The 12,212-nt window shown below is 47.8% G+C and overlaps 1 protein-coding gene across 12 annotated transcripts in view; it reads left to right on the top strand.

Moving 5' to 3' along the window:
* The window catches only part of srcin1a (SRC kinase signaling inhibitor 1a), a 584,261-nt gene that overhangs the window by 210,728 nt on the left and 361,321 nt on the right, over positions 1 to 12,212 (top strand). For all 12 annotated transcript variants that reach the window (XM_087977753.1, XM_087977757.1, XM_087977752.1 and 9 more), the window contains one exon: positions 8,115 to 8,398. In XM_087977753.1, the coding sequence (XP_087833879.1) occupies positions 8,115 to 8,398 (284 nt within the window). The remainder of the gene's footprint in view (positions 1 to 8,114; positions 8,399 to 12,212) is intronic.

Raw genomic sequence — 12,212 nt, 5'->3', positions numbered from 1 at the left:
TAAATAGTTACTCAGGAAAGGTCAGACTATTAAAAACATTGCCTACTCCTGAGTAGCTGTTTAACTGAACACACTTTCCCTTGCTCATACTTACCTCAAGCATCCAACTACCCGTCCTCCCCCAACCTGATCCTTCCTCAGCTCCGGATCTGACTCCCACCCTCGCCACATGTCCCACCCCCTTTACCCCTGAGAGCTGGCCTCTCTCCACCCTGCTCCCCTCCCCCACTGTCCCCTCCTCCCACTCTGGGCCCAACCACCTCTGCAATACCACCACCCCTCACCCCCAACAAAATGTTTTAGTCTCAACCACTTTCAGTGGCAGAGAATTCCACAGGCTCCCCACTCTCTGGGTGAAGACGTTTCTCCTCATCTCACCCCAAATAGCCCACCCACCCTATTATCCTTAGACTGTGACCCCTGGTTGTGGACTTCCTGGTCATCAGGAACAAACTTCCTGTATTTACCCTGTCTGGCCCTGTTAGTATTTTAGAGATTTCTATGAGATTCCCCTCTTCTATACTCCTGTGAATACAGTCGTAATCAATTTGGCTTTCTGTTCATATGTCTGTCCTACCCATCGCAGGAATCAGGCTGGTAAACTATTGTTGCACTCCCTCTACAGCCAGGCTGAGAGTTATATGTGTCAATGTCATTGTGGTAGATCAATTAAAGCACAGGAAAAAGAACATTATTTCATGAATTCAGAATTATTTCTACAACACACAATAATTACCAGCTGCTATTCTCTGATTGTACGTTCAAGGGGTTCTCTGCGCGATTGTCCTCAGATATTGAATTCACGTCTCCTCAACAACCCAAGGAAGAGATCAGAGGCCCTTTCAGAAATCACCTTGCTACAAATTTTCTCGGAATCTATCTGTTTATTAACGATGAAACTATCAGACGGGGGGACACGGGCCAGTGAATCGGGTAATGGGAATGTATTCACTCTGCAATTGGTGTGGGAGCTCAGGGCTAGCGAATGGAAGGAGATCAGGAGGCTGCAGGAACAAAATCATTGAGCTGACAACTCCAGGAAAGAGTTTGCAATCGTCACTGCCCGGGTGTGTGAATGAACGATAAAGGACAGAGAGACAAGGTGGTTAACAAGGTGATTAGGATACTTGCCTTCATTGCTCAGAGCTTAGAGTATCAGAGTTGGGGTGCTATTAGATTACTTACAGTGTGGAAACAGGCCCTTTGGCCCAACAAGTCCACACCGACCCGCCGAAGCGCAACCCACCCATACCCCTACATTTACTTCCTGAAGAAGGGCCTGTGCCCGAAACGTCGAATCTCCTGTTCCCTGGATGCTGCCTGACCTGCTGTGCTGTTCCAGCAATAAAGTTTCAACTTTGATCTCCAGCATCTGCAGACCTCACTTTCTCCCCTACATTTACACCTTACTTAACACTACGGGCAATTTAGCATGGCCAATTCACCTGACCTGCACATCTTTGGACTGTGGGAGGAAACCGGAGGACCCGGAGGAAATCCACGCAGACACGGGGAGAATGTGCAAACTCCACACAGTCAGTCGCCTGAGGCGGGAATTGAACCTGGGTCTCTGGCGCTGTGAGGCAGTAGTGCTAACCACTGTGCCACCATGGTATCGTGAGGTAGAACAGGGTGAGGCCCCTTCGGGAGTACCGTGTGCAGTTCTAGTCACCCTGTTAAAGGAAGGATATCGTTAAACTGGAGAGGATTCGGTAAAGATTTCCCAGGAATGGAAGGTTTGAGTTTTAGGGAGAAGCTGGATAGGCTGAGACCTTTTTCCATTGGAGAGTATGAGGTAGAGAGGTTTCCTTATAGAGACTTTTAAAATTATATGAGGTATAGGTAAGATGATTGGCAGGTGTCTTTTTCCTCGGGTGGCAGACTTCAAAACTGGGGCCATATTTTCAAGGTGAGAGGAGAAATGTTTAAAAAGGACTTGATGGGCAATCTTTTTTTACATAGAGACTGGCTCACGTGTGGAACAAACTGCCAGAGAAAGTAATGGATGCGGGAACAGTTACATTTATAAGACATTTGGATAAGTTCACAAATAAGAACTGTTTGGAGAGATTTAAGCCAAACGCAGGCAGGTGGGACTAGTTTAGTTTGGAATTATGGTCAGCATGGACTGGTTGGGCCGAAGGGTCTGTTTCCATGCTGGATGATTCTATGACTGACCGGGAAGCAACTCCCAGATCCTCCTGCACTCAATTCCCACAGCCCGAACCTTCACATCAGCCAGCAACCAGTCTGACACCAGGATGGCTGTTCCCCAGGCCTGTCACCTTCACCCATGGATTCACCCATACCTCCTCTCCCATCCCTGAACCCCCACTCTGACAAACCCCCATTCTGTTTTTAAACAGGTCCAAAACCAACCTCCTGTTAGTTCCCGCTGTCCTCCCTAGACTGAGTGACACATTCACTCAGTAATAACTGGGTTGCGATCATTATCATCAATTGTCAAAAAACCCCATTTGGTCCACTAGTGTCCTTCAGGAAGGGAAATTGCCATCCTTACCTGGTCTGGCCTACATGTGGCTCCGGACCCACTGCAATGTGGTTGACCTTTATCTGCCCTCTGAAATGGCCAAGCATGCCACGTGGTTCAAGGGCAATTACAAATGGACAACAAATACTGGCCTTACCACTGATGCCCACATCCCATTGGAGAATAACAGAAGAGTTATGCTGTAAAATACTCACCAGTTTCTCTGGAATGCCAGGGAAATGAAAACTATTGTACCTTAAGTCACTTGAGAGGAATGTGTTTCTCTTCACCCGTTTAACATAAATCAATTCTCTTATTCTCAACATGCCCACAGTGTGCCTGCTGTGTCAGCTTTTCCTGCCTACTCCTCTCTAGTTCATAATCCTTAATATCTTTCCTACCCTCCAGCCTCAACTTCAATTATTTTTATGCCAAATCGCTCTTGTGTGAAGAGAGAGATCTTCTGAATGCACACAGCACTCTGTGAAATACTGCTACATTAGTCAAAATAAATACATTCTGGACTGAGGAAACCATGGTCTGGTTCTGCATAATGGACTTGTGTTAACTGGTATGGCTGTCTGACTCAAGGATCTCATGGCCTGGATTTGTCAGGTGAATGTATTAACCAAATCAAAGGACTGGGATGAAAGGACTGAGATGGACTGGTTCTTTGGAAATTGAAAAGTTAAATACTGCAAATGCTGAAAATCTGAAACGAAACAAGACCAAGGAATATTCTGCTGGTTCATCAGCTCCTGTAGAAAGGAAACAGAATTAACGATCAGAATCTTAAAGGTGGTGTGGGCTTTGGTGAGATTTGTGACAGAATTTGACAAAATGTCCAGGGAGACACGTCTCAATTTTGGGAGCCATCTTCCTCCATTGTTTATGGTTTTGATAAATAGCAAATTCCTCACGAGACAGCAGAGAATGACCAAGTAAAGGAGATTGCTGTTTGTTAAATACAACTCATCCCATTAATACTCAGTTTCCTATCTCACCAAACTCCAACAGGTTAGTCGTAAAGGACACGCAGCAAGGAAACCAGAGGCAGGTACCTGGTGATCTCAGCTCGCCAATTGCCCCAAATTACCTCCATGCTGGACAACAGCCACCGCTCCATGGGCACTGGTCACATGAACCCTGTGCCCACAGACATTGGCATCTAACATATGCCAGCCTCTAAGAACCCTCATGGCATACCTGGATTTGAATGCTGCCACGGCAGATGGTGGAATTGGAATTCAATAAATATCTGGAATTAAGAGTCAATGATGATCAGGAATCCATTGTCAATTGTCGGGAAAAACCCATCTGGTTCACTAAAGTTCTTTAGAGGAGGAAATTGCCATTTATCAAAACCTGGTCTGGCCTACACGTAACTCCAGATCCACAGCAATGCGATTGACTCTTAACTGCCCTTTGGGCAATTAGGGATGGACAAGAAATGCTGGCCCAGCCAGCAACGCCCTCATCCCATTAATGAATTTTTAAAATAATCCCCTTAAAGGATGCTTCTAGAACTCAATAACTCTCATTGTAATGCTGAGTTAAGGACACTGTGCCCCCCTTACCTTGCCATTCTGCACTTTACCCCCTCAGGCCAGGCTCCCAGGTTCCCAGGATTGCTGCCTTCTGCACTGCTGACACAAAGGAAGACACCTCATCACCACTGTCAGCAGGTTTCAGTCACGTCAATGGGAAGAACCTACACCCGGGGTGGAGTGGGGGGGAGTCCAACCTCACTAAGTTGAGGACAGCTCTGATACCAGTCCAAGGAACAGGAGTGGGAGAAAGGAAGCTGTACACAGGAGATGAAAGCAGGTCACACGGTCCTTACAGCGGAGGGGGGTGTGCCCTGAGTGAGGTAGCAGGCAGGGTTAGTGCTGACGGGGTGCACGAGTGTGAGGGAAGGAAGGTGGTTCAGCCAGTAGTGAGAGTAATAGAACATGAGCTTTGGGGGCAGGTGGGTGCAGTAGCAGAGATGTGGTGAGGGTGAGGTATCGGAGAGGATGGGGGCACTTACACTGGCAGAGTGGAGAAGGTCCTTCCTGCATTGCTGGGCATCACTCCAGACGCTGAGACTGCACTGACCCGGGTGGTACCTCAGCCCAGGCTGGCACAGTCTAGTGTCATGGCCTCCACTACCAGTCCTGGGAGAAGGTCAGGTCCCAGGTCTGCATATCCCATCCAGCAGGACCCCCAGGCCCCTGCTGACCAATTAGGATGCTGCCTTCCTCTGGACGGCCATGCCCGGGGCAAATGTCAGGATCTACGCAGGGCAGCTGCAGATGGAGTGCAGGATCCACGCAGTGCCCGCCTGGATGCACAATGTGCTTTTAAAGATGGCACTGACATGAAGGATGCCAGGAAGTTCTGGGACATCCGCTGAGTGCTGAGTCATTCTGGGAATGGCTCGTGTTGAGACAAAGCGGGAATTGGAGGAGTGATGCCGTGGGCAGGACAGAAAGTTAACGAGGTCAAGTTTGGAAGGACATGGCGAGAAAACACAAAAGGCTTCACAGTACAACTCGCTCCAAACATCTCAAAGCAATCCGGACACAGCCGCAAAACGTAGCATTCAGCTCAAAGTGTTTGGTCAATGGCCTTTCATCAGAACGTCATTGGTCTGCAATGTTGATTCTGACCAGGGGTTTAGTCTGAGAACTGGAGTCCCTCCGTGAGGGAAACTTGGAGACTACAGAGGTAAGAAGGTCTGCTAAATCTTCCGGCATTCCCTTTCCTGACTGGCTGCTGCTGAGCTCTCCATCGAAATTAGGACCCTGTCCTGGAGTTGTCAGCCAATCAGTCAGCACTGCAGCAGATCCACTCCGACCCTCCAGTAGGGGATCACTGCCAGGAAAGACAGGTATTAAAACCAGAGGACATTGGAGAAAAAATTAGGCCATTCGGCCCATCGAGTCTGCCTGGCCATTCTTTCAGGGCTGATAAGTTTCTCAACCCCATTCTCCCGCCTTCTCCCCGTAACCCCTGAGGGATGGGTTTCTGTGTATGGAGGTCACAGTGAGGGGGGTGGGGAGGTAGGATGTTTCAAAGTGAGGGTTGACTCTCAGGAGCTACCCTGTCCTCTAGGACCAATCCTCCGATCTTGCACAGATTAGGGTCGATCAGGGTAGGATCAGGGTGAGTCTTCCTCACTGATCAGGAGCTGAAGTCATTGCAGGCCTGAGGGAAGGAGGAGGCCCTTTTGTAGTTGTCACTTGAGCTCTCAAGGGCCTCAAATTGAGTGCAGGCTGGGGAAGCTGACTTGGGGCCTCGCTGTTGAGTGCTCAGTCCCTGGGGGAGTGAGAAGGCTCGTGGGTATCCCCCCCAATGCCAAACTGCTGAGTTCTCCCCCACCGTCACTCCCCTGCCCTCTGCTCCTTTCTCACTGCTGCAGCCTGAGGTGCTGTGCATTTCCAATATTTTCAGTTCTGAATCTATACAAACGGACTTGCATTGGCCAAATGACAGGCCGCCCCACAGCCTCTGAAAGGCAGTGTTAGCATTCAGGCAGCGGATCTCCTTGGCAGGATCTGAGGAAATGCTTCTATGTTAAACACTTATTCAGATGTCATTCATTTCCAGAACTTTCTTTAAGAGGGTGCTTTCCGTCTTTGTGTCTGTTCTCCTTATCCAGTTCTAATGAATAGACTAACACAGGCAGCTCAGTATAAGTGAAACTTTACCTCAGCCTTACAAGTGAAGCTGGGCTGAAACATGGTTTGATTTCCCGAAGGGATTGTGAATTTATCCAGTTCACAGCAGACCTTTTACACCTGGGAAATTGTATAAATCTCAGAGCTTTAGCCTCTAATAGCACATCGTAGAGAGGGCGAGGATTTCACGTGACAGAATTATAAAGCAGAGAACTATGTGAGAGTGTGGCTAGTTTAATATTAGACTAGGAGTGGAGACAGTAGGGGAAGCTGAGAGAGAGAGAGATGCAGCAGTAAATGGTGTCACATGAGACTAGAGAGTGTGTCTAGCAGACCTATATTTAGTCAGCAATTTACAACCACAACTTACACAAGAAAGTAAGAAACCTGACTTAGCCTGAGGCAAATATCAGCAAGAAATAGATTCTGGATAATGAAGGCAGTCTTTAAACATGACTTTGGGGCTAGGACCAGGGGCTGTCTGTCTGTGTGGGCCATGAGGATTTCCTACAATTCATGGGATGGCAGGAGTTAGCTTCTGGAAGAAAGAGCGGTTACATTCTCCAGTCCTGCTGAAATTGTTACTTCTGCCCCAAATAGATAAAGGATGTCTTGTTTGAAGAACATTCTCTTGGCTCTCTGCCTCAAACTAAAAATTTTCTTTCACAATCAGCACATTCTCTGTGAGGGCGGTGACCATTACAGCAATCCATCGGTCAGTCCATTACACACCAACCCCACCCCTCCCCCCTGCCACAAGATCAAAGTCCCTCCAGAGGAAGGGAGGGGCAGACTGACCTCAGCCAGAAGCTGGGTGTCCATCTCCAACACACCTCAGAGCATCCCACTGTCAGGCTCAGGGACAGGATACGCTTGGGAAATCTGGTCAGCATGGACGAGTTGGGCTGAAGGGTCTGTTTCCATCCCGTGTGACTCTATGACTCGCAATGAATGGCTGCTGCAATGTGATCACACAGCTCTGATGGTGGCCATTCAGCCCATCATGTCTGTGGTATTTCTTTGGCAGGACTCTCCAATGAGCCCCGTTTCCCTGCTCTATTTCCTTGCTCTTTCCCTAATCGTGCAACAACTTCTTATTTACATATTCATCGAATTCCTTAATGTTTAATCTGCTTTCACTGCTCGCTCAGGCAGGACATTCCAGATCTTGTTTCAAAAAAAATTCCTCCCAATCTTGACCCCCACCCCCAACTGTGACCAATTTTGCCAATCGACTTAAATCTGTATCATCAGATTCCCACCTGTCCAGCCAGTGCAAACAGTTCCTACTTGTATACACCAATACAGTTTCCACCTTGATGAACACCCTCCCCATCTCCACTCAAAGGAGAACAATTCCAGCTGCTCCCCATATCATTGAAGTCCCTCCGTCCCAGTACATAGAATCCCTACAGTGTGGAAAAAGTCCACAGCAATCCTCCAAAGGGTATCCCACCCAGACCCATTCCACCAGCCCTGCATTTCATAGAACCTGACAGCGCAGTACAGGCCCTTCAGCCCTCAATGTTGCACCGACCTGTGGAACCAATCTGAAGCCCATCTTACCTACACTATTCTATTCTCATCCATCCATTTCCCATGGCTAACCCACCTAGCCTGGACACTATGGGCAATTTAGCACAGCCAATCCACCTCACCTGCACATCCTTGGACTGTGGGAGGAAACCCATGCAGACAGGGAGAATGCTCAAACCCATACAGACAGTCCCCCGAGGCTGGAATTGAACCTGGGACCCTGGTGCTGTGAGGCAGCAGTGCTAACCACTGAGCCACCGTGCCATCCTTTCCTGTCGATGCCTCCACACTGTCTCTTGAACCTTCACTAACCTCCCACCTACCGTCTGGTGACCAGACACGGACACGATCCTTCAGCTGAGGTTGAATGAGATGAGCGTGACAATGTGAGCCTTACTTACACCTGTCCTCTTACTCTCCTCTAGATTCAGATAAATCCAGCTCACACATGATCTCTGCAGATGATGCGGAATACCCCAGGGAGTACAGGACCCTGGGGAATGGAACCCGACGCTTTTCCAACGTGGGCCTGGTTCATACCTCGGAGAGGCGGCACACGGTAATCGCGGCACAAAGCCTGGAGGCTCTCACCGGCATGCAGAAGTCGGACATGGAAAGGAAGAGGGAGGCTTTCCTGGACCACTTGAAGCACAAATATCCTCACCACGCCACAGCCATCCGTGGGCAGCAGGAACGGCTTCGCGAACAGGTACAACACTAATACTCATTCCCCATTGTGTAAAACCCAACATCTCACATTGAATTCCCAGAGGTCATATGCAGCCAATTTAAGAAGTGAAGCAAAACCGAATGTTGTGACTCAAAGGCAGATTGCTGCATTGTAAACAAAGGCAGCAATTGCTGGAAAAGCTCAGCAAGCTCTGGCAGCAAAAGTTGAGAGAAATCAGGGTTAGCATTTTGGGTCAGGTGATTCTTCTTCAGAACTAGCTTTGGGTGCATTTTAAGCCAGGGTAGCTCCAGCAAGTTAACACTCTGTCCTTTCATCTGGAATTTACATTTAACTCAGACTTAAGGGATAAGCGCTGCTCTCTCTGCCTCATACTGTTCGAGCTCGATCTGAAATGTCTTCAGCAAAGAGTGAGCTGGTTCATTGTACCCATGACCTCAGAACACAAAAATGCTAAACAGCTGGGTGCTAATTCCTCACTCATTAGCAAGTTGGTGAAATCAGGCCTTGTTGAACATATCAGGATCCATTGTTGGATCAGACTATATAATCCTGTTGATGCTAAGTCAGAGCTGCTTGTGACTCAGGCTTTATGTGCTATAGTCCTTTTTACAGACAAAAATAAAAATTCTCAAGCATCCAACGTTGAGAAACTTTACTAAGTGCAAATGATAGACCTGATTTGATATAACAGAGCCAAAGGGATGTGTATAAGGGTGACTGCAAGGCTCTGTAATGATAATTGCTCAATTCTTGTCATCAAACCCACCTTTTATGGTTTGCTCTCCTTAACCATCAGCAAACTTCCTCTGAATGAAAGTATCCCCAATACCAACAGGTTTATTACATGCCCATCATTTTAATGAAGGATTCAGCTATTGTCTCTGATGGCAATGCTAAAAGATTGATTAAGAGGGAAAGAAGGGGCAAGGAGAGAGAGAGTCCCAGGCTCTGGCTGAAAGTATGGTCACTATTGGCAACATTTGATGCATGAAGGCCAGAGGTGATGGATGGAAGGGTTCTGGAGAGTTTTCAGGGACAGTCAGGTGTTGGAGGGAATTCTGGATTAGTGGTGCTGAAAGAGCACAGCAGTTCAGGCAGCATCCAAGAAGCAGCGAAATCAACGTTTCGGGCAAAAGCCCTTCATCAGGAATAAAGGCAGTGAGCCCGAAGCGTGGAGAGATAAGCTAGAGGAGGGGGGGGTCGGGAGAAAGTAGCATAGAGTACAATAGGTGAGTGGGGTAGGGGATGAAGGTGATAGGTCAGGGAAGAGAGGGTGGAGTGGATAGGTGGAAAAGGAGATAGGCAGGTAGGACAAGTCCGGACAAGTCATGGGGACAGTGCTGAGCTGGAAGTTTGGAACTAGGGTGAGGTGGGGGAAGGGGAAATGAGGAAACTGTTGACGCCCACATTGATGTCCTGGGGTTGAAGTGTTCCGAGGCGGAAGATGAGGCGTTCTTCCTCCAGGCATCTGGTGGTGAGGGAGCGGCGGTGAAGGAGGCCCAGGACCTCCATGTCCTCGGCAGAGTGGGAGGGGAGTTGAAATGTTGGGCCACGGGGCGGTGTGGTTGATTGGTGCGGGTGTCCCGGAGATGTTCCCTAAAGCGCTCTGCTAGGAGGCGCCCAGTCTCCCCAACTGGAGGGAAGTTACACATGAGGATTGAAATTTTAAATTTCAGTTGAGTAAAACCAATGTAGTTCAGGAAGGACAGCACTGATGGGTGCAGGATAGGATATGGGCATCAGAGGTCTAAGCGAGCTAGGGTTTACAGAGAAAGTTGACCAGGGGAAAATTCAAGTAAGAGCTATACGGACAAGGGTTTCCAGATGAGCTGAGCTGAGGGGGTTCAGAAAAGACCGTGTTATGTAGCAGATTTTGATTTGTTGACGGTACCAGTCTGGAGCCAAACAGAGGTCAGGGACATTACTTGGAGATGTGCTAGAATTGACAATAGACAATAGACAATAGGTGCAGGAGTAGGCCATTCTGCCCTTCGAGCCTGCACCACCATTCAATATGATCATGGCTGATCATCCTTAATCAGTATCCTGTTCCTGCCTTATCTCCATAACCCTTGATTCCACAATCCTTGAGAGCTCTATCCAACTCTTTCTTAATTGGTGGTGAAGGTACAGAGTTTGAGTCAGAGGCTGAAGACTATGCTTTTGGCCTTTTCAATGTTTTACCGGATGGAACAGCTCATCCAAGATGAAATATCAGGTGGTGGTGTGTCTGGGAGTGAGGTTGGTTGGTGAGAGCCGGGTGCCATTGATGTGTTGCTGAAGTAGGGAGGTTACATATATAAGAAAGTGGAATAGGCCAAGGGTAAATGGTTGGGAGCTCCAGAGGTAATGAGGGAGGGGTTGGAAGAGAAGCCACTGTGGGAGAAGTTTCGTCTCTGATTGGTTAAGAGTGGGACCCAGGTGAGAGCAGTCACACTGCACTGGATAATGGAGGAGAGATGTTGGAGGGTGATGGTGGCCACATGGATGACTTGGATTAGGGCCATAGCAGCGGGCAGGGTCTGAAAAACTGACACCACTGATTCAAATCTGGAGCTGTGATAGGATTGGAGATTTTTAAAAAAACATTCACAAGATGTGGGCATCGCTGGCTGGGCCAGTGTTTATTGCCCATCCCTAATTGCCCAGAGGGCAGGTAAGAATCAACTACAAGAGCCATAGAATCATACAGCATGGAAATAGACCGTTCGGTCCAAACACTCCATGCTTACCATAATCCCAAACTAAACTAGTCCCAATTACATAGCAACATAGAAAATAGGTGCAGGAGTAGGCTATTCGGCCCTTCAAACCTGCACCACCATTCAATTTGATCATGCAATCTCAGTATCCCACTCCCGCTTTCTCTCCATACCCCTTGATCCCTTTAGCTGTAAGGGCCATGTCCAGCTCTCTCTTGAATCTATCTAATGAACTGGCACCACAGGTTCCCAACTCTCCGAATGGAGAAATTCTTCCTCATCTCAGTCCTGAATGGCTCATCCCTTATGTTTACACTGTGACCCTCTAATTCTGGACTTCCCCAACATCAGGAACATTCTTCGCACATCTAGCCTGTCCAGTCCTATCAGGATTTTATAGGTTTCTATGAGACTCCCCCCCGATTCTTCTAAATTCCAGCAAATACAAGCCCAGTCAATCCAGTCTTCCCTCATTTGTCAGTCTCATATCTCTCCAAACCTTTCCTATTCATGTATTTATACAAATGTCTTTTAAACTTTGTAACTGTGTCTGCATCCACCACTCCCTCTGGAAGTTATTCCACACATGAACCACTCTGTGTAACAAAGTTACCCCCCTGTCTTTTTAAATCTTTCTCCTCTCACTTTAAAAATACCCCTCCTTGTCTTGAAATTTGCCACCCTAGAGAAAAGACACCTGCCATTCACCTTACCTATACCCCTCATGATTTTATAAACTTCAATAAGGTCAACCCTCAACCTCCTACACTCCAGTGAAAAAAGTCCCAGTCTATCCAGCCTCTCCTTATAACTCAGACCTTCTATTCCTGCAACATCCTGGTAAATCTCTTCTGAACCCTCTCCAGCTTAATAATATCCTTCCTATAACAGGGAGACCAAAACTGGACACCGTATTCCAGAAGAGGCCTCACTAATGTCCTCTATAGCCTCAACGTGACTTCCCAACTCCTATATTCAAAGGATTGAGCAATGAAGACAAGCATGCTAAACACCTTCTTACCCACCCTGTCTATATGTGACGCAAACTTCAAAGAATTATATACCTGAACCCCTGGTCTCTCTGTTCAACAACAATATCCAGGCTGGACATCTGGGTAGTGACTGGATAG

Source organism: Chiloscyllium plagiosum, unplaced genomic scaffold, assembly GCF_037043375.1.
Source record: "Chiloscyllium plagiosum isolate Xiang-an unplaced genomic scaffold, Cpla_swu_hap1 HiC_scaffold_32, whole genome shotgun sequence".
In the NCBI taxonomy this organism is placed as follows: domain Eukaryota; kingdom Metazoa; phylum Chordata; class Chondrichthyes; order Orectolobiformes; family Hemiscylliidae; genus Chiloscyllium; species Chiloscyllium plagiosum.
Note: the sequence above shows the minus strand (reverse complement) of the source record. Positions and strands in the feature narration are given on the sequence as shown.